Source organism: Monodelphis domestica, chromosome 3 (genome assembly GCF_027887165.1).
Source record: "Monodelphis domestica isolate mMonDom1 chromosome 3, mMonDom1.pri, whole genome shotgun sequence".
Lineage (NCBI taxonomy): Eukaryota > Metazoa > Chordata > Mammalia > Didelphimorphia > Didelphidae > Monodelphis > Monodelphis domestica.
In genome coordinates, this window is record NC_077229.1 from 525,617,031 (window position 1) to 525,639,427 (window position 22,397).

Sequence of the window (22,397 nt, forward strand, 5' to 3'; positions counted from 1 at the left end):
GCCACACCTCTCAGTGACCTGTCCGTGGCCACACCCCTCAGTGACCTGTCCGCGGCCACACCCCTCAGTGACCTGTCCGCGGCCACACCCCTCAGTGACCTGTCCGTGGCCACACCCCTCAGTGACCTGTCCGTGGCCACACCCCTCAGTGACCTGTCCGCGGCCACACCCCTCAGTGACCTGTCCGCGGCCACACCCCTCAGTGACCTGTCCGCGGCCACACCCCTCAGTGACCTGTCCGCGGCCACACCCCTCAGTGACCTGTCCGCGGCCACACCCCTCAGTGACCTGTCCGCGGCCACACCCCTCAGTGACCTGTCCGCGGCCACACCCCTCAGTGACCTGTCCGTGGCCACACCCCTCAGTGACCTGTCCGTGGCCACACCCCTCAGTGACCTGTCCGTGGCCACACCCCTCAGTGACCTGTCCGCGGCCACACCCCTCAGTGACCTGTCCGCGGCCACATCCCTCAGTGACCTGTCCGCAGCCACACCCGCCAAGAGTTGACCCCCAGGTCTCGGGTTGATTCACGGCTCTTTCCAGAGCGCCTGACCGCTTCTTTGATGCAGTCTTTTAGAGATCATATCAGAACAATGAAGGTTTGAGTCACAGAGTGGGACTTCCTTTGCAGGAACTAGAAAAGGGACTTTAGGAAACGCCTCATTCCAGCCCAAGAGAAATTAAATGACGTGCCTTGATGAAGCCGGAATATACAGATTGATGTCCAGAAATCAAAATGGGATTCTCTCCTATCTATTCAAAATCAAAATTGAAGGTACAAATAGCAGACAATCTAAATAAGACAGCCTTTGGGGGGGAAACTATCCGCATTGTTTCTTAGTAATTGATATGAAATTTTAATATAAGTTAAAATCCAAATGAATTACATGGTACATCCCAGTACCTGTTAAAATTATAGATTAGCATTTAAAAATCATTTTTATTATCAATTATAGTGAATAGAATTAAATTTTCCTTCCAAATAGTAAGTTGTAAAAATAACATTTAAAAGATATTTTTTAATACTTGCAGATTTCTAAAGGTACATGGTGGAAATTATGATTTCCATAAAGCTTAAATAAAAATGCTAAATAGCATCATTTAATTATTTAAAAGATGGAATGATAAAATTACACATTTGGCAATATTTTCTCAGGGAAAATAAATATCTGAGTCATTTTTATAATTATTCTTCAGTTGTCCACCTCTGAGAGGTGATATCCAAATATAAATAAACAATGTAGCCAGTCAGAAAGGAAGAGGCTGTACAAGTACCATATATGTATTCTGTTTTAAATGTATGTGTTAATATATTAAAATATTTACTCATGTATTTTCCCTTTTGTGTAGTTCTTTCCAAGGCTGCTAAAAGATTGAAAAACTGAAAATAAATTTCAAATTAAATTTTATCCATTTGTTCAACACATTTATTGAGTATCTACTATATGGCAGGCACTTGTGCTTTGGAAAATATACTTTCGTATGACTTGGGAGTTTGTGTTAAAAAAAAATAGCCTTGGGGGCAGCTGGGTAGCTCAGTGGATGGAGAGCCAGGCCTAGAGACAGGAGGTCCTGGGTTCAAATCTGGCTTCAGACACTTCCCACCTGGGTGACCCTGGGCAAGTCACTTGACCCCCATGGCCTAGCCCTTACCCTCTTCTGCCTCAGAACCCATACAGAGTACTGATTCCAAGATGGAAGGTAAGAGTTTTTTAAAAAATAGTCTTAAAAATGATGTCTCCATGGTAGAATGAACTTCAAGATTTAATTTTCTTTTATATCTTATATATTGTAGTAGCAGCTCAATTGTTTATCAGCTTTATGGAGATTGTTATACATTCAGCATAGCATATATTTTTGTATTTTGTCCCATTTTTGCATTTTGAAAGGTGCATCTGACAAAGTGAGGGAAGTGGGATGGTGAAAGCATGACTGTGTCTAAACCTCTCCTTTTATCACCCTCAAATGGTAAAAAATACACCGAATAAGGGAAGACAATGTTAGAGGAAAGAAGGAAGGAAGGAAGGAAGGAAGGAAGGAAGGAAGGAAGGAAGGAAGGAAGGAAGGAAGGAAGGAAGGAAGGAAGGAAGGAAGGAAGGGAAGGGGGGAGGGAGGAAGGAAGGAAGGAAGGAAGGAAGGAAGGAAGGAAGGAAGGAAGGAAGGAAGGGAAGGGGGGAGGGAGGAAGGAAGGAAGGAAGGAAGGAAGGGAGGGAGGGAGGGAGGGAGGGAGGGAGGGAAGGGGGAGGGAGGAAGGAAGGAAGGGAAGGGGGGAGGGAGGAAGGAGGGAGGAAGGAAGGAAGGGGAGGGAGGAAGGGAGGGAGGGAGGAAGGAAGGAAGGAAGGAAGGAAGGAAGGAAGGAAGGAAGGAAGGAAGGAAGGAAGGAAGGAAGGAAGGAAGGAAGGGAGGGAGGGAGGGAGGAAGGGAGGAAGGAAGGAAGGAAAGAAGGAAGGCCTCCCACGAAACTTCGAAATCTGTTAGAAACACTGTGAAAAGGAACAAACAGAAAAGAGGATCTACAGTGAGTCATTACTCGGGTCTGAGGAAGGCTTAAAACTCCAGAAGAAAGCGGGTAACGCCTCACTCACAACCAGACCCCGGAAGGAGCGATGGAAGGACGGACAAAGGAAAAGGGTGATGGAGGGTGCACGACGGCAGGACTGCATCCTAGTTAGAAAATGTTTGTCATTTTCAGTAGGGCAAAAGCAAAGCAAAGTATTGGAGCCACTCCTGGCTTGAAAGCATTGGAAAGTTTGACCATTGGGACACACAAAAAACAGAATAAATAGAATAAAATCAAAAGAGGACAAAATGAAATACTTGAAGTTCCTGCAAAGGGAAATGATTCAGCCTCTAAACCAAGAGGAGGTAAAGCAATTGAGATGGAGTCGGAATATCAGGAATGTGTTCAGTGGAAAGGACCAGAAGCAGGATCCCATAGAACCCCCAGGACGCCGTCAGAGAGGAGCCCTCCATGGAACTCAAGTGTCGTCAGCAGCTTCGAAGAGGCCCGCGAGCGGACTGGTCACGTGTGAGAAATGAAAGAGCCTTTGGAAGCGCGACTCCCAAAAGAGAAGCCCGGCGAGTCTTTCGTGGGGTCACAGCTCAAACCCGAGGTGAAGACGGGCACGGGAACATCCAGCAGTCCGGGCGATGAGATGATGTCAATCACTCCTTGTCTATGGAAAGTGGTCAAATCCTTCAAAGGAGAGAACCGAGTATTACACGAGGAAGAAGGACGAAGGGGGACGAGGGCTGTGGGGGCAGAAAGAGACTTCCTAGGTTGGGTAAATGGGGGTGTTGTTTGGGAGGCCAAACCCCCAAATCTGAAATAGTTGACAAAGAAATGGAGAGGTTATTTGGTAGTGTCGAAAGATCCCCATCTTCTGGAGGGCTCACATTGTTATGCCATCCCCAAGAGAGTCCTTACAGAGCTTTATGAAGGTGTCCACACACATCACACAAGAACCATCTGACCCACAAATCACACACGAGTCATCTGAAGGGAACCCCAAAACACGAGCTTGGAGGGACCTGGGGAGCCCCAAATTCTCTGTGACCGTCTCCAGCAGGCTTAGAGGGTTATTCAAGTCGGGAGAGCAACCTGGGCCGACAATGCCTCTAGTTAAATAAACAATACAATAAAGACTTTTCTCAGGGAATGATGGGGCAGAACTTTTTCTCTGGCACTCTATTGAGCCTTAAAGCCAATGAAAGCGCTGAGAGCAGAGGGTGGGAAAGAGAGTGGATCACTGGCAGGGAGTAGAGCCAGGTGCTCGGTCGTAGGGTGGCCCCCTCGTTCCATAAGACAGGGCAGCGGTCCCGGTGTGGGTAACTAACCTGCTCAGCCACAACCAAACCAACCCCAACCCAATGGTTGCTCCTGTGAGAGCATTCGTACCGCTTGTGTGCCGCGTCGTCCCATGCCAGAGGCTTCCTGTTTGAATGAATGCGGGAACGCCAGGCAGATTCTGGGAAGATGAGCCCCAGGCAAACAACGCGGGCTCTTCTGCACGGTCGGGGCTTCGCGGACCTTCCTGCAAGGGTGTTTATGTCCGCTGTTAACACCTTTACTAGGGATGTTCTTTACCACCCACAAATTCAGAATTCTGTGCTTGAAGAGCATCATGACCTTTGGAATCAGGAAAGACACTGCTGGGTCATCGGGGTAAATCACCGAACTTGGGGGTGGCCTAAGTGACTCTAAGAATGTAAACTGTACAAGTTACCCAGATAATTAGAGGGGGAGACAGACACGTTGATTTAGAACAAATCACTTCCAGGGCTAAAGAGTGGGTCATTGCTCTGCAGTGCCACTACGTGGCCTGTTGAATAGAATGTTGAACCTAAATCATGAGTTCAAATCCTACCTCAGACACTTATTAGCTGTGCGACTCCGGAAAAGCCTCAGCTATAAAAAATAACAACAGCTACTTCACAGGGTGGTGAGGATTCCATCTGCAAGCCTTAAAGCACTCCATAAATATTAGGTCCTCTGAGTGGAGAACCAGAATGCCTCGGGCAAAAAGCTCCTAGCTCCACATCTCTAGTCAAGAGGCCGGGTCGGGGGCACCAAAGAGAAGGTCGTGTTCCTGTACACCCAACGGAGAAAACAGAATACAAAGCCTGAAAAGCATCAGCCCGTCTTCTCTGGGGTGAAAGGAGCGCCGAAGATCGCCTTCTCACCATCTTCTTCCACAGCACCCCCTGCTGGTCACAGTAGGTTTTGATGATACAGGAGGGCTATGAGGGGGGGAGGGGAGACTTCGTTGGTGTGGCTAACACTATTAGACCCATTTAGGTGATCAGGACCCAGGACTCAGGGGGCAAGTCAGCCAGCCAGAGGGAGGAGCTGAGCTGGGACCTTCTGTCTGCTACGGAGTCTACAGCATCCGTATGTAGGCGCCATTACAATGGAAACCAGCATGGAGGAAGCAGGGTGGCCTTTGCCCCCAGGTTAATGACGTAGTGCCACCTCCCCCACCACTGGTGAAGCAGCTGCCTTCCAGGCTAGGGAGGGTCCCTTGGAGGGGCGAGAGGGCCCCCAGTGCAACGTCAGAACCAAGGGCTCCTCTCTGCGTGCTTCCACCCAAGGCGTCGGACCCCCGAGTCTCTAATCTCTAGAGATTTTTGGCCAGAGAGCTGTCGTGGTGGTGGTGAGAAAGCACCGTGTCACTGGACATTCCGGGCACGTCACAACTCCTGTTGGCCTCAGTTTCTTCAGCTGTAAAAGGGGGATAATAAAAGAACCTTCCATGCAGGATTGTGAGGTTGCCATACCCAGGCGAGTGTCAATTTGTGAGGATCATATTGGTAAAGTGCTAAACACAGTGCATGACACATAGAAGGGTCTTAATAAATGTGTACTGATACTACCACCACCACCAGCACCACCACTACCACTACTACTACTACTACTACTACTACTACTACTACTACTACTACTACCACCACCACCACAACTACTACCACTACTACCACTAACACTACTATTACTACTGTTATAGCTAATAAATATTATATAGGAGGTTGATAAAGTTGTCAGGGATTATTAGGTATTGATAGGAAGTTGATAAATGTTGCAGAGATCTTTTTGGTAAACCAACAGCACTATTTATTACAGAGGAAAAGTTTGGATAGGACTAGGTGGTAGGAAAATAGGAAAATATATCTCTTTATCCTTATACTATGTTTTAAATCTAAATCCTATACTAAATTCTCTAAAAACCCTAGAAATCTTCTTGCCTAACAAAGCAGGCCTAACTAAACCTACTCTCTAACTAATATTAAATTCATGATCTATATTAATTAATTAATTGATGAACTTTTATCATTAACAAACTCCTTAAAATAATTCTTCTATTAACTGTCAGTTGTAAACTGCCTGTCACACAGAAAACTCTTCCCTCAAAGTGCTGAGAAGAAGCAACCCCTCACAAATACTCTTAACTTCATATATAAATTCCAGCTCTCAAAGCCACCTGCCAGATATTTGTGACAGAGAGCAAACTGACACAGAAAACCCCAGACACCCTGTTCCTTAGGAAGCCCCTTAACTGACTCTTTCTCTTTTTTTAGTTTTCTCTTAGAGTCAGAGGTCCAACCTGTCTGCTACCGCCTCGTAAAGAGACAGAGGGCAAGAGCTGTCTGTTGCTGCCTCTTAAGGAGACTGTACAAATTTAAAACCTTGCTCTAAAATAAGGTTTATACTACTAACAAGACAGTGTAATTACAAAATTCTTTATAATACTACTACTACTACTTCTGCCACTACTACTTCTCCTGCTACTACTACTATACCACTGATCCTTGTCCCCCCTCTTTGCCCCCTCCATTCATAATACAGAGTGGGGGATGAGACTTGAGTTCACCCAGATGATTGCCTAGGTCACTTCTGTCAGGTAAACTTCTCCCAAAGCCTCCAGACCTCTCCTTAGTGTAGGATCCTGACCCTATGCTAAATCCAACATTGGCCAAGGCTTCAGCTGTGTGGGGTCTGCATGGGGGTGGTGGAGGGGACAGGTAGATGGGCAGGTAACAGTATTATACCTCCCCCTGCCTCCTACTACAGCCTAACAAATAACTGGTTAGAAGAATCATTGACTTCTCCCTTGGGCTAGACACCTTCCTCCCTCTGCTTTCATGATTGCTGATTCCTGGTTCTCCTCCTCCTTGTGTGATCCTTCTTAGTTTCATGTCCTAGCTCCTAACTAAAGATTCTGTTCCCAGCCTTCTCTACATTGACTCTTTTTCTTTATAATCTCATCAGTTCCCACGTGTTCAATCACTATCTACATGAAGATGACTCCCAAGACTATATATTCAGTCCTAAACTCTTTGGACTTTCATTCCTGTATCACCACCATCTGTTAGATATCTCCAATAGGATGTTCCATAGTTATCTTTTTGAGAGCCGAGCCTGTGATCTCTCAAAGACAAGGGTCCTCTGACTAGGTGGAGTGGTCAGACAAATAAGAGAGGAGAGATGACTGAGGGCTCAGAACTGTGCTTAGGTGTCACTTAGTGTTCTGCCATTACATGGGGTTTGTATTTTTTTATAGCTTCAGTGAGTACATGCTTTTCTGCCACACAATCATTTTTCAACATACATGTTTTCATAGAACCAAACAACAGACATGAAGCCTAAGGAGATAGTCAACAAAATATTGTTGCTAAGTGAAGGATCAGAGGGTAGAATCAACATGACCCAGATATAGGTTGGGGAATTCTGAGCACAGATTTGCCAGAAGCTTTTATGCCTAGAAAAGAGGGTCCTATCTTAGTGGGTATATGAGAATCCTTAGGTTTAATTTTATAAGAAGGTAATATTCTGAGAGGACAGAGTGGGACATCTGTATTAACCCCGCAAGCATGTTGTTCTCATATATTTTTCCTGGGGCTAAGTAAGAATAATAATCATAGCAATTCCAATAATAAGGGGATGTTAATAAGGAAAGTCACTTGGGGGGGGGGGGTTTCAGTGGGTGTTTCCACCCTTCCTGGGGGCTGCTTTGCAGTCCCTGGTTTCCATGTGTGACCATGTCAAACAGCATGGTCTTTGATGGCTCCCCGCAGTATCTCAAACCCAGCCCTAGACTTCCTTATTTCTATCATTGGTGTGTCTGTCCTACCAGACACTCAGGTTCATAACCTCCACATCCTCAACGCTTCCTATCCAAATGAGATGGTAGCTGCAAATGTTGACACAATGCCTACTCAACCCATTCATCCTTTCTTTTACCAGCTGTATCCCAGTGGGACATGTGGAGTATTTCTGGAGGACTAGCACCTCTGGCGTGAGAACTTATTGAATCCTTTTCAGGGCTTCTCATCCACCTTTAGTGTCCACCCTCCACCCAATTCTTATCTGTGGCTCCAAGAAATTGTAGCATGCCTAGTAGCCATGCCCCATCTCAGTACACCAGGGTGAGGGCAACAGACAGGCATCAAAACCATCAGGGACTTAGGGAGATGTCTATTCCAAGCATGGAAAGCCTTTTGGAATAGACAAATGTTCTAACCAGCATGAAGGTGGCTGAAGCTTGGTCAGACATCAAAGATACCAGGTCATTGGCTGCATTCCAGGCCATCCCCAGTCATCCTGACTCTTGCTTGCCATTGAACTTCAATGATTCTGGAAGAAAAAGTGAGACTGGCAGCATTATATAATTCTTCCGCACTTATATCCAGTTTAAGAATAAGTCAAGACATCTCCCCATGATATCTTTGGTCTTCACTTTATTTCCTCCATGAATTTTTCTCTAGTGCTAACAAGCTTTGTCTTGTTTCAAAACATGACCGATAGGAAAAAATGTATTATATGATAAAATATGTACAACCTATTTCATACTACCTGCCTTCTTGGGGAACGGCGGGGGGGGGGGGGGGGGTGAGAGGAAGGAATTAAAAATAAGATAGACAGATTTTTGAACATAGCTAATGTGAGAATTTGTTTCCCTTGAAAAAGCACATTTATTAAAATATATTACATATTTATAATAAACTATATTATTGTTACATAAATGTTGACTTATACAGTATATATAAAGATAAACAGTAAAAAAATTTTAAAGGATAAACAACAAAATTCAATTAGAATCTTATCAGTGCTCCTTCCATCTCTCGATTCACTATCTCTCTATCTCTCACCATCTCTCTATTCACATAGCCACCATCCTCATTCAAGCCCTCATCTCTTCTCATCTGGATTTAATGAAATAGCCCAAGTGGATTCCTAATTTCCAGTCTCTCCCCCCTCTCCATCTCATTCTCCACACAGATGGCAAGATAATTTTTCTGAAGCACAAGTCTGATTATGTTGCTCTCCTGCTCAATAAACCCCAGTGGCTCCCTATTGTCTATGATTTAAAACCCTTCGCAGTCTAGTCCCAGACAACCTCTCCAAGCTTGTGAAACATTACTCCTCTTCATGGACTCTATGTTATAGTCAAACTGACCTACTGGCTGTTTCCAGAACTCAGCATTCCATTCCTACCACTGTTCCATCCCCTGGCTGCTGCTTGGGCTGGATTGTGCCTTGCCTTTGCCACTTAGCTTTCTTTAAAGCTCAACTCATGTGCTACCTCCTAACAGAAATATTTTTCTGATCCTACTAGTTGTTAAGACTCTTTCCCTCTTCACATCAACATGTATATAATTTTCTCTTTCTTTTTTGAATTCCCTGCCTACCCCTTCAGGGAAAAAAACTATTTCTCATTGGTTTTTGGAATAATAGCAACAATACTTATATAGAGCTTTAAGATTATAAAGGACTTTATAGATATTACTCCTTTGATCCTTATAATAACAGTGAAATAAGTACTATTTCTGTCCCCATTATATCTGGCATAGTACCTTGCACATACTAGTGATTAATGAATGCTTTTGGAATTGGGTGATCTCTTATTCTGGCTTCTCTCATGCTGGAGTCCTAGGGTCGTGGTCTACCTTCAACCCCTTTCCTGCCTTTTTTACCCAAGGTTCAAAAAATCCTAGCTCAGTGCTAGTTACCAATAGTGAGTGCCAAGATCCTCAAAAATGCTCTTTATGAGCGCCCGCTACCTTGGACTACTAATAGATGTTCCCATATCCAAATTCTTCCCGTGTCCCCTCATCAATCTGATGCCATTGAGTTTTTTCTCACACTTCTGTTAAAAATTTTTCCGTGGCTTTCTATCATCTACTAACTACAGTTTTCAAATGTTTTTCTGTTATTTGAGAACCTCATCTATTTACCATCACCCCATCTTCCCTGTCATCTCATATTGGTCTCCTCCAAATACTATATGATCTGACCTATCTGGACCACACTCCAGAACCTTTAAACAGCCCAGGTTGAGCAGCCTCTATGTCCTTGCTTTTGAGAATCTTTACCCTTCCCTCCTGCTTCCTGATGAATCCCACACCTCCATTAAAGATCTGTAAAAAAGAAGCGACCCCAAACTGCTTTCTGCTTATCAATTTCCTCCTTTCTCCAAGATCTGATTTAGAAACCTGTCATACCTATATGTAACATAGTGTGAGAATGACCTGTATTTGCGTGATCTAGCAAAATATTAGCTAAATTTGGGATTATACTTCCCCCCTCTCCATCCCGCCCATACTTAGGCTGACACACAAAATCTTGATTGAATTGATTTGCAGGAATAAATACTTGTCTCATATGTGGTTGTTTGGTTTGGTTTGGTTTTTATATCCCCCCCCCCCCCCCATACTTTGCTTGGTCTTTGATTCTGATTTTAACAAAGGAGAATGTTTCCCCTGAAGCAGCAATTGAATTCAGCAAGGACTGTTCCAGACCAGTGTTTTGAGTTCTTTCTAGAAGGGATATTTGCTCTCCCCCATCACTTATTTTCGTTTACTTCTTAAACTGCCTATTTTATGGTAGTCTGTAATTGCAGTCTATTGGAAATGTGCACTGCTCTGAACACCTCGATGAAGCGGAGCCCCTCATAAATATTTATCTTCTCTCTTTGCAGATGGCTGAATGTGTCAGAAGTCATCTCGGGATCAGTGGAAATAAAATGACTTTTTGAAAAACTATTTCTCAGAGAAGTTCTGTGATGAGAATCATTTTCCTTTCCAGCTCAAGCTGTCTTACATCTGTGAAAACACTTGGTCAGCCTAAGGCCGGTTTAAATCTCCTCACCAGGGTCAGAAAAATAAGCCTCCTGGTGAGCAAAAGTAACAAATCTCCAAATTCACAGTAGCCTCCCCTCAGGAGGGACAAGTGAGAAAAGCTGGGGGGGGGGGGGAGGCGGGATCTAACCTTTGTGGGAGGCTTTTGGATGGGTTCTGAGTATGTGGGGCATTTTGGGTATCTTGTAGTCTGACAAGTTTAGATGAATCTCGCATTTTCTCGGTTGTTCTCAGGGAGATCACACGATCAGGTAGATTTCATACAAACTATCAATAGCATATTGCTTCTGCCATATGGAACACATCTTTATTTATTAAGAGAGAGGTCTAAATATGGAGCTATAACTTGGATTCTTTTAAAAAAGCAGAATCTTTTTAGAGAAGAAAAACTCCTTCCTGTTTTGTATTGTATGAAAGTAGCCACCTTTCGCTGTGCATCCCTTAATCTATTTGTCATCAAAAGAGCAGTTTGCCTAAGAGAAGGGATCGCCAAAAGTGCCAAATGTTTGCGATTCTTGGTCAATTCCACGAGGAGTAAAAGTGCCTCTCTCTTACGGCAGAATACTAAGTCACTCTTGGCTCTCACTTGCTATTCTCTTGCTGAAGTTCTGTCAAGACATTTTGTCATAATAGAAAAGTGCCTTGATTTCTCGTGGGAGAGCACTGCACTCTTCTTTTTGCTCTAGTCCTGATTTCATTGGCATGGATGCACCCTGTTTAGAAAGTGCCTCCTCTTCGTAACTGGTCTGTCCTTCGTAGCCTTTAAAAGTCGCCTGGAGCACTGAGAAGTTAACGTTCTCCTCAGAGTGCCCTAGCTAGTAGGTGGGAGAAACAGGATTTGAAATGAGATCTTCTCTATGCAGTGTCTCCCTTCTCTCCATCACTCTGCTTTCTAGAGCGCATTGCACAGCCCCGGAAATCATTTCTGTTGGGCCTTTCGTGTCCGTGGAAAGTTGCTGCTTTCAAAAAAAGCTCTTCAGAGATATTCTGCAGAGATCCCTTAGAATGCGTCGGAGGAAGAAAACGAGCCAAGAGTAAGTAGAATTATGTGCCAGGCACTGTGCTAAGTGCTTCACAAATATCGTCTCATTTAATCCTCATTAAAAACAACGCAAGATCATTGCTATGATTACCCCCATTTTATAGTGAAAGAACCCGAGGCAGACAAAGGCTAAAAACCTTGCCCAGGGGGACTTCGAATTGGTACCCAAATCTTCTGGACTAAAGGCTCAGGGCTGTGTCCGGTGGGCATGGTGATGTCATAGAAATCATAATTGCCATCTTCCCCATTCAGCGGCGAGCTCCTTGGCTTTTTCTTTCAAGAAGACTCTCTCGTGTCTTTAAAACAAATGAAAAAGTGGCCGACATTTCCAAAAGAGACACAAGTGACAAATAGCCGGCCACGCCAGGAAGAGAAGTAGGAGTCCGTCAGTTGCAGAATTAACTCTTTCAATGTCGATTGAATGAATCGGTTATTTCTGATTCTCTTTGTTTTTCCTTCATTACAATCCAGCCACAGCATCCTCTTCAGACTTTCCCTGGCACGGCTGCTCCATAGGAAGTGTAAGAGCATAAGTAGCTCCAGAAACACATAAATAATGCTTTACAATCCCATATAAATTCCTTACAAAAACACCTGGTCACCATCATGGGCATCAAGGCAAGCACTTATATGGGCTGATGGTACCTCGTTAAATGTTTACAGCATTAAACTCTCTCTTTTTAAGCAAGCTGATTAAAGAAACGTAAACTCATCTTGGCACTGCCTGGGATTAAGCATGCCAAGTAGATCTGGGATTTATGGGACCAAAATAGAAAACAAAGAAGTGGAATAAGCCAGGGTAGGGAACATTCCACACTCCTCAGAGCTTCCTTTCAAAGTAACTTGTTCATTTTTTCTCCATCTTTCTTGAAAAGTGGAGCCATCTATGAAGGCTTCATCTGGGTGAGTTCATTATTCCTTCTCTTTGTGTTTTTAAATCTTGTGCATGTAATCATTTTAGGTGATCCCTAATGTTTCAATTAGTTTAGATATGCCAAAGCCAGTTTATCAACTGTTGTTTATTTCATAAATTGCAAGAACTTTATCAACATGCAGTTGTTGATTTCTCATCAAAATCCTTCATTTCCCAGAATTTAAAAAGTACTCAGGTTGCTGATTATTGGATTAATAATACATTAGCAGCAACATAAAATAGACATAATTATTTACAGTGATTTAGCATGTGAAAACAAATGCAGATGATCTCTCCTTCGAGCTGAAAGGAGGAACAGTGCCACCGTATAATTTACCAAAAGTAGCCAGAAAAATCTCCAGAATGTTCATCATCTCTACAAGATAGAGGCTCTTTCCTTTGAAAAGTGTACCTCTCCCCCACCACCTCGGCTTCTTTTTCTGTCTTGTTCAACTTCTCTGCAGCCATGAGGGGAAAGTAGTCCCTTCAGCTGCAGTTAAGCCCGAGCTTGTTAACATTTTTATGTGTCATGGACGTTTTTCACAGTCGGCTAAAGCTTTTGAATCCCAGCTCAGAATAATATTTTGAATTCCATAAAATAAAATTACACAGAATTCCAGAGGAAGCCAATTACATTGAAATATATAGTTATCAAAACATTTTTAAATTCATTTAGCTCGTGTTAAGAACCCCTGAATTAAGCCATCGCTGGCATTTCCACGATATTCCATTTGGCTCTTATAGAAATAGCTATAGTATTTATAGTTTTTGTAGGAGGACCTGGCAAAATAAAAGTCACATATTGTTTACTCTTTATTCCTATCCCAACATTCAGCATACAAATGAACAAGCTATGTTTGTCCTAATCTCGCATCTTAAAATTAAATAATAAAAAGTAGTAGCATATGATTCTGTTACTTTTTATCTAAGTTCTTTTTTTGCTTTCCAAATACTTGGGTCAATTAAATTCTCACATAGAATAAAACAACAACAACAAACTAAGAACCCTGAGGTTTCTTCATAATCACTGAAATCCACTCTTTTCATTATCTTGATTTTATATGCAAAATGGATAGCAGATTTTGGTCAACTTCTTTGGATTAAATAATTATAAAATAATTAAAGTATCCAATTAAATAATTATCAAATCAGAGCCGAATATGTGACTCTCGGGAATCTGCATATATCATAATTCGTGTCAGTTGCTTTAAAAAAAGTTGTTCCAAGTGATTCAATGAGATGCATTTTCACAATTCAATGTACCTTTCTACAGCAATGATCTTGCTCCTTCCAGTGAATAATTAAACATAGTTTCAGGTTTTTGATGTAAGAAGGTTTTGTCCTTTTTCATCCACCCAAAATTTAATCCGTGATACTGATAAGAGTCTTAGAAAGTTTATACAGACTGAAGATTAAGTTAGCATTGGTAGAAATCCTTCTTTTAAATAAAAAGAAAAAATGCATCTGTGCTCTTCATTTCATTGAATGATTTCCTCTGGCTCTGTGGATTTGTCATCGCTTTTACTGTGAAATTCCTCGTCCCTTCAAAAGCATCTCTAGTAACTACATAGTTGAACGATGTAGTTAGAATCCAGCTAAAATGTTCCTGATGCCAGGAGAAATGCCAACCCAAGTTTTTAAAATACCAGAGAGAGAACTTCTTTTCAAAAACTAGATCTTGGTTGTGTTCATAACTCATTATGTCTCTCGTATGAGTGTCAAAGGCTACAGATCAACTCTTGGTTCATTGTTTTGTTTTGACTATTTAGACTCTTTTTAAATGAAGAAAATGTTAGTAATATGGATGAACTCATTACTTTGCTTCCCACATTCTATGGTACAGTTCAACTCTGTTCCTCATCCTTCGCCCTCCATCTTTCACGTCTAACTTTCGCACTGGCCATCCCCATACCTAAAATGCTAGGATGTGCTCCCTGTTCCCTTGTACATTTCTTTAAGAGACAGCTCAAGAATCGCCGTTTACTTGATGAATTTCCCTCCCTGGCTAACTAGCTTCTATGTGATGTCCTGGCATTTATGCCAACATATCGATCCTTTATGGAATGATACAGTGGCTGAGGGGAGAGCATTTTCTCACTACTAACTTGATGAACAAAAGGGTTTTATGGTATTAACCTTCCTCTATTCTGAAAACAAGCATCAAAGAACCTGTACGCCATTTTTTAAAGATCACTTTGATTAGCTCCGAGCCCCCAGTCATAAGCAACTCCTTTGGAAAAACTCTGACTCCTAGATTCAGTGAGTGGACTTTTAGAGATCATTTAGAGATATGGACTGTCATTCTTCAACCTGCCATGGTGGTTTCCCTTCTGATTCCCTTGAGGCACTCATTTGCACTTCACAGAAGTATCATGTCATCCTCATCATCACTATTATTTATGGAATATTTTAAAATTTACCAAGTGCTTTTCAAACATCTCATGTTCATCTCACAACACTCCTATGAAGCCCATGTCATTAGCTCCATTTAATTGATTAAGGACATGAGGCAAACAGACGGGAAGTGACTTGTTGAAGTCACACTGCTAGTGTTGGTGTCAGCATTTGAACTCGGGTTTTCCTGATTCCAGAGTGAGCATGCTGTCCTCTGCGTTTCCTAGCCAGTATGGCGGGCACCGTTTTATTCTTGCAGTTTAACAACTTATTATCCAAGTCTTTTTCGGTGAAAGAAAATTCCCTCTACCGATAAAAGAGTAGAGTGCTGTCTATTTGAGACCCGTGTGGGCACGTCATCAAGGATTTTACGACTCAAACAGTGAAGACTGAACCAACAAACCATAGGGAAGGATGGAAACACACGATTCAAATAATGAAGCTGCATTCAAGGGACAGAACGGGTGGGAGATTGCTTTGGTCGGTTACCAAATAAGTTACTTGGGTGGGGAATTCTGGCAATTTAGAACAGGAACTTGGAGTCTGAATGAGAAACTTTTGGCTTTAGACCCAACATTTTCTTTTCCGGTTCTTTTAAAGGGAAGTGAAAGTTAAAGAATCCCAGATCTCTGAAATGAGGAGAAAAAGAAGAAAAGCCTTTAAGACCAGAAAAAGCTGGACTACAGATGGATGTAAGTTCATCTTAGTAATATGTCTAAGTATCTCTAAAAGTAATCATCATTTATTTCTGACTTTGAAATATATCAGAGAGATAAATATATATAATAGTGATTTGGAGTTTCTATCATTGGTCATATTGATTCTGAGGCATTAAAAATAACTTTTATACTAATTAAACACCTTTAAAAAGAAGGGCTGGTTTATTCAATTGCAGATGATTCAGGGCTACTATTTTCCTTTATTTATATATATATATATATATATACATATATATATATTATATATTCCTGTTTCTTTTAAGATATGTGATTGTGTAAGTGCCTCCTCATCATCTTCTTTTATAAGAGGATAAAGCCTTTGGGGGAAATTGCAGAGGATGTAACGACTTATTTCTAGTTAAGAAGAAGAAACTTAAAAGAGTCTAAAATCTATTGCAAGCCTATTTTAAAAGGAGTTTATGACATGTAGTTTCATCTATCAGCCAATAAATGTTGATTAAGTGTCTATTACATGCCAACCGTGCTCAGTGCTGCCATCTACACATCTTTTATATAACATTTCCTAAAAGGCACAATCCACAATGCAGTTGGGGAGGAAATGGGTCTGGAGTCAGGAAGATTTGAGTTCAAATGTAGCTTTAGACACTTAGTATTGTGTGACCCTCAGCAAGTCATGAAACTGCCCAAGTTTCCTCAACGGTCAAATGGGGACAATAATAGCACCTACGTCCCCGGGTTGTTGTGAGGGTCAAATGAAATACTATTTGTGAAAAGTGGCATGTAGTAAGTGATGGATACATGCTTCCTGTCTTCCTTCCTTTCATAAGGAGGCTACTATAAATTGTTCCAGTATTCCCTATTGGCTAGACTTCTGGCCTATATTCATAATGATTGTTAAGGTAGAACTCAGTGAGCAGTCATGGCCAGCTTGGGAGAATTTTACAATCCTCTCATTGTTTAATTTTTACATTTTAATTATTTTATTATTGTATATATAATATAATACATAGTATATGATATAATATATAAATTCAATTACATATTTTTAATATTGCCAGCCTTTCAAAAAATGGAAGAGAGAATGGAAGAAAAGAAAGAAAAAAGAGAAGAAAAGGGAGGAAGGAGGAAAGGAAAGACTAGTATATATATATATATATATATATATATATATATATATATATTTTAATTAAGTATTTTTTTTAATTTTATGACACCCTCTGAGAAAAATCTTTTATACTTCATATTGAGCATTCCCAAGTTCTTGGGATCACTGCCCAAGGTTAAAGAGGTTCAAGATGGGTAATAATTTTATGGTACTAAAATAGTAGGATATTAATTAGTTATATTCCTTAATTTAAAATAGCACTCTGCTCCTTTTATGTTACAATATAATGGGAAAGAAGGAAATAATTATATAGTAAGTGCCTGCTGAAGTGCCAGTCATTGTGCTAATTGCTTTACAAATATTATCTAATTTGATCCTCACAACAACTTTAGGAAACATTATTATTATCCTCATTTTATAGTTGAGAAGACTGAGACAGAGGTTAAATGACTTGCTCAAGGTCACATGGCTAGTTAATATCTGAAGTTGGATTTGAACTCAGATCTTCCTGAACTCATTCCCAGAACTATATCCACTATGCCACCCAATGATAATCCACCTACCTAATAATAGTTTGAATTCTAAGAACCTTGAATTAAAATAAGAAGCAGGTAGAACATGAATAGGAAACTCCCCTCCCCATAAATTTTATGTTTAAGACTATTTCATTGCAACAATAAAACTAAAGCAGTTCTAAAGACTAATAATGGAAAGCACCTATAACATTTTATCATAATTTGATGTTTGTCCCAGAAATTTTTCTTACGATTTCTTTTATTTAGATGGCTCTCAGTCTGTCCATCATCCCCATCCCCAAAATGTCAAAGATCTTGAAAACAGAACAGAAACAGACACCTCAAAAGCTACCCTTCTTTACACTGAGGGCTTGGAGAAGTCTAATGAAAATGGAGCTGAGAGCAGATGTCCTTTGTTGAATAGAGAACAGAATAATACTACATTATACAAAGAAAGTAAATGGTTTCTGTCTGGCAGTGAAGACAGACGGGGAAAGAAACGTGATTGTCCTTCTTTGCTTCGCTGTCATCAGCAGGAGAGGTTCCTCACTGGGGTCACCTTTGGTGATCCAGAAGGCTCCCTATCAGGAAAAATTACCCTGCAGAATTCCCCAGGCTCTATAGAAAACTTTAAGTCAACCAAAGGCAAAATCATTACAGAAGTCAAATGCGGTGCCTTTTGTTTAAAAGTGGAGATCGAGAAAAATTCTTTAAGAAGCACTAGAGCAAATGTGACTCAGAGGAAAAAGAGTTGCCCAAAGATCCATCGGAGGTACCCTGGCCAACTGATCTGGAGATGCCCCTGTTCTAGGTGTCACCATTCTAGACATCAAACTCTATTGATGGGTCACACAAGAGACAGAAAGCGTGAAACAGCATCTCAATCCAAAGTCACCGTTGCCAGCAATGAAGACCCCTCCCTAACCGTGAGCACTGTAGGGAAAAAAATTACCGTGATGTATGTCAATAAGAGCCAGGATCTATTCATTAAAATAGAACATTCTAAGCAAAGGAAGAAAGGCATCCACAAGTACGATAACTGTAGTTCTAACGTCACCACAAAGGGATGTGCCTGGGCTCCTTCGCTATCAGCTCATGGTCTTCAATCCAAGGGACACACTTTTCAAAACGGCCAGGACACAGATGGTTCTTTGACTCCTCCTCCTCCTCCTCCTCTTCCTCTTTCTCTTCCTAATAAATTTGCTCACTATAAGAAAAAAAATCCAAGTATCTTTACAGAGTCTTTAGATTCAGAAAGCAACAAGAAGGAACTTGGAATGTTATTTGCCGTCTCTGACAATGATGGGGTAGAAGGTGCCATACCTCAGCAGAAGAATGACCAGAGTAATGAATGCACTTCTACAAAGGAAAACATGTCTAGGACTGAGACTTTCCCCCCACACTCTGCTTCTATTGTTCATGGTCCTCTAGAGATCAAAGGCACAAATTCATTCAATGAACTTTTAGAAAATGGTGGAGAAATGGAGGAAGGAAGAAAAAGCATCCTCATTAACAAAGAAAATACCATTTCAGAGCCACATGTCCAGCATGATTCAGGAGGAAGAATGCACGTCATGGACACCACCTCCTCTCAAACTCAAGGGGGCAAAGAGTCTAATGTTCGTTCTTTACCATCTCTGAGGGGGCAGTATGGGGAAGCCAAAGCAGCAAGCTTCTTCAGGAAGAGTAGTACAAATTCTGAGCATCTGGAATTTTCTACACGATCTGATTCGGTCTCTTCCTGCTTCAGCATTGATGACGTGAAGCCTTCTCTTTCAAGTTCCCCCACCAGCCCATCTCCCTCTGACTTGACCGCCTACAGTTGGCAGCATAAAGAAAGCACTGATGATTCTTTTTTCTCGAATCTCTGTGAGGAGGATAGGATGGACTCCGAGTACCCTCAGGCCCCTTTAGAAAACAACGGTCATTGCATGCATCAGGAAAGTGCAGATTCAATGTCTGGGGACCTGGATCCAATCAAACAGTCCATGAGCAAACTTTCCTTACACATCCGTTGTACACCCGGCACTGGCAATCCAAACACAGACTGTACAAGGCTCCTTTCTGTTTGCCAAGAACACGTGGATTTCAGGAAGTGTCGATTCAATGAGGAAACTTTAGAGAATGCTCAACAAGCTCCCGCACAAGAGCTTCTGAAGTCAAGAATGATGTCCTCCTTGCTCCTGGCCTCTCCGCTCTCCAGCACCACGTCCAAAGAATCTGTTCCTTCTCACAACAGGTCTGATGGTGGAATCTTGGAGAGCACCCAAAGGCAACCCAATGTGAAACAGTCAAATGTCACCACTCCAGTGTCTACTCAAGAAACAAGAGGGGCCAGCAAGAACTGGAGAGGGTCCATTATGACTGCATTAACTAAGGCACTAGAGCAAAATCTTATCCCTCAAAGTGGTAGTAAAATCAGAAGTACTCTCTGTGGTTCCATGAAAGAGAAAGATCTTGAAGGTCTGCCCACTCTGCATGGAAACTCCAGCATTCTGCCACTTTGGGATACTGAGGAGCCAAACGTAGAGGATGAATACAGGGGTATTTTCGAAGTCTTGTCTAACAGTGACTATATTAAAGCCTGTTTCCAAGAGCATTTCCCACCTCTCACCACAGAGGATAGCTTGTCAGTGTCTCTTCTAGATAGCGAGGTTTCTAACCTGGAAGCATTTCTTAAAGAAATACTGGGAAAAGGTGAGTGGGAAGAAATGATCCCTATTCTCAAAGAGGACCCTGTGGAATGTCAAATGGGAGAATTTGTGGAGTTGAACTCTGAAAGAGGTGAGAAACACAAGGATCAAAAAACAAACATGCCATCATCAGCCCAGAAGCAAAGGATTCTGAAAGGTATAGTATTAATATATTGATAATTTTATATGTTCAAATTTTAGACATTTTTGCAATTACAGAATATTCTCTTTATTCTCTCTCTCCTCTGTCTATCTGTCTCTTTCTCTCTGTCTCCTATTCTCTATCTGTCTCTCTCTCATACACAAACATGTCAATGAACATTTTGGAGAGTAAAAAATTTTTGGATGAACAGATATCAACTTGCTTCTATATAATTGAAAATCTGTTATCCAAAAAACTACATTTCCCTGGAGCCCACTGACTTCCTGTCATTATATACTTCCTGTAGACAGGGGATATTAGGAAGTAGGGTGGAGGGTCCCAGCCTCTTTTGGCTTCCTGTCCTGAGCATGGTGCTGGTAAGCACAGGGGATTTTGAACAAGCTGCTTAGCCATAGGCACATGTTTTTGTTTTTGTTTTCATATTTGGTATCCCTTTTATTCCATTATTTCTAATGATCCTTAATAAATCTCTTAAAATAAAATATTTTTATAATTGAGATTAATTTTAATTTTTACACTTCTTAACATCATTATTCCTTTAGTAAAATCACCCAGCCCTTCAGTTCAATAGAAATAAGCTTTATTCTCTAAGTGTGATGTATTGCAAACAGCAGTAATCTTGAAGTACAGTTCCTTGCACATAATAGACATTCAATAAATGTTTATTGAGTGAATGCCTGAATGATTCCACCATTATTTTCCTTTTTTTCAAGCTAAGCATACTAACGAGAACATTTTTGTCATGAAATATTCTCAACAGAATTTGAAAAGCTTAAGAGGAATGCTCAAGAAGGTCTGTGAGGAATTATGAGATTTTAAAAAGACATAAACCTGAGCACAGTCTGTGAACAGTGCTGGAACTGTCCAGCCCCAGACGTCATTGAGCTGGATAACTCTACAGTTACCCTTTCCACATCATGGGTCAACATAAAAAATTGAATTTGGGGGGACTTTTGTGGAAGCCACAAGACATCATTCACAGCCAGCAGATGATACCAAAAGAATTTAGAAACTCAGAAATGCATACTTAACCCAAATGTTACCAAAAAGTACTGAAACCCCATTAAAAAAGGAAAAAAAAGAAAGAAAACATTCAGACTTCTCTGGTATAAAGGGAAGGCCAAAATATTTGACACAGATTTCCCAGATTGCAGGGTGTGGAAGGGATCACAAAGGAGAAAAGGCAGAAAGTTTGCATTCCTCAGGAGGAACTAAGATAGGATTTCTTTCATACGATATTCATTATGGAGAGTATAAATCATTGGTCTTCATTCCTGAGTTTGCATTATATCTTTTATGTAATTGAACAGAGGATGTTTCCCTGCTATTTGCTGCTCTCCTAACTTCACAGGAAGTAGCACCTATCAGCAATAATGGCCAGAGCTCCCCAATTCCAAAGGAAACGAGAATCCCCCTCGCCAAGAATACAGCGAGGTAGGAAGGACCATTAATGGTTCAGAGCTGAGTGGATTTGTGCTCTCATTTTAAGACCCCTGGGCCTAGAGTCAAGAAGACCTGAGTTCAAATCTGCCTGAGACAGCCTCCTAGTATGGCTCTGGGAAAGATGTTTAACCTTTGCTTTAATTTCCTCATCAACAGAGAGTTGGATTATTTAACTTTCTAGCTCTTGAGTGGGGATTCTTAAATATTGCTTGTCATGGTCACCTTTGACATTCTGGGAAAGCCTATGGGTCCCTTCTCAGAATGATAATTTTAATGTAATTTAAATTAAAATAAATTAAAATACCTAGCATTACAAAAGAAACCAATTCTGTTGAAAAACAATTGTCAAAATATTTTCTCAAAAGTTCTCAGAAGAATCCCTGTTCTCGATGGATGATCTTAGATGTTCCCTCTAAAGGAATTTATCATCTCAGGGAGCAAGAGTTCCAAGACTAAGCAACCCAAGAGCCACTTTGGAAAACCTTTCTGAGGGATTAAGGCATTTTTTGACCACTCTTTTGGTAAATCCCAAGTCAGATGCCTGAGCTATTCCATGGGAGTCCCTTCCTGTCTTCAACAGAACCTAGAATGCCAGCTTCCACCTGAGACCTGGATTAGTCTATAGCCCAGCTTTCTGTGGGTTGGTCCTTGAGTGGGTCGAGGTGGCAGAGGCTCAGAGGCTTGCTGATAGAATTATGGAGCTTCTGGGCAGTAGAGGACCCAGAGAGGAAGACCATACACATGGCTTATCAACCATTCAAAGACATCCCTCTCCACTTCACTCCAGCACTGGCCACATCTGCACAGAGGGCTT

At 41.5% G+C, this 22,397-nt stretch overlaps 1 protein-coding gene across 4 annotated transcripts in view; it reads left to right on the forward strand.

Moving 5' to 3' along the window:
• The first annotated feature begins 636 nt into the window (after positions 1-636).
• Positions 637-22,397, forward strand: part of PDZPH1P (uncharacterized) — a 153,293-nt gene continuing 131,532 nt past the window's right edge. Inside the window, exons 1-5 of one of the 4 annotated variants that reach the window (XM_056824952.1) lie at positions 637-775; positions 10,476-10,670; positions 11,532-11,669; positions 15,585-15,676; positions 17,552-20,134. In XM_056824952.1, coding sequence (XP_056680930.1) covers positions 11,641-11,669; positions 15,585-15,676; positions 17,552-20,134 — 2,704 coding nt within the window. In that variant the 5' untranslated portion in view covers positions 637-775; positions 10,476-10,670; positions 11,532-11,640. Of the gene's footprint in view, positions 776-10,475; positions 10,671-10,906; positions 12,581-15,584; positions 15,677-17,551; positions 20,135-22,397 lie in introns of those variants that run through there. The other 3 variants (XM_056824954.1, XM_056824953.1, XM_007486256.3) reach the window with 3 other exon arrangements.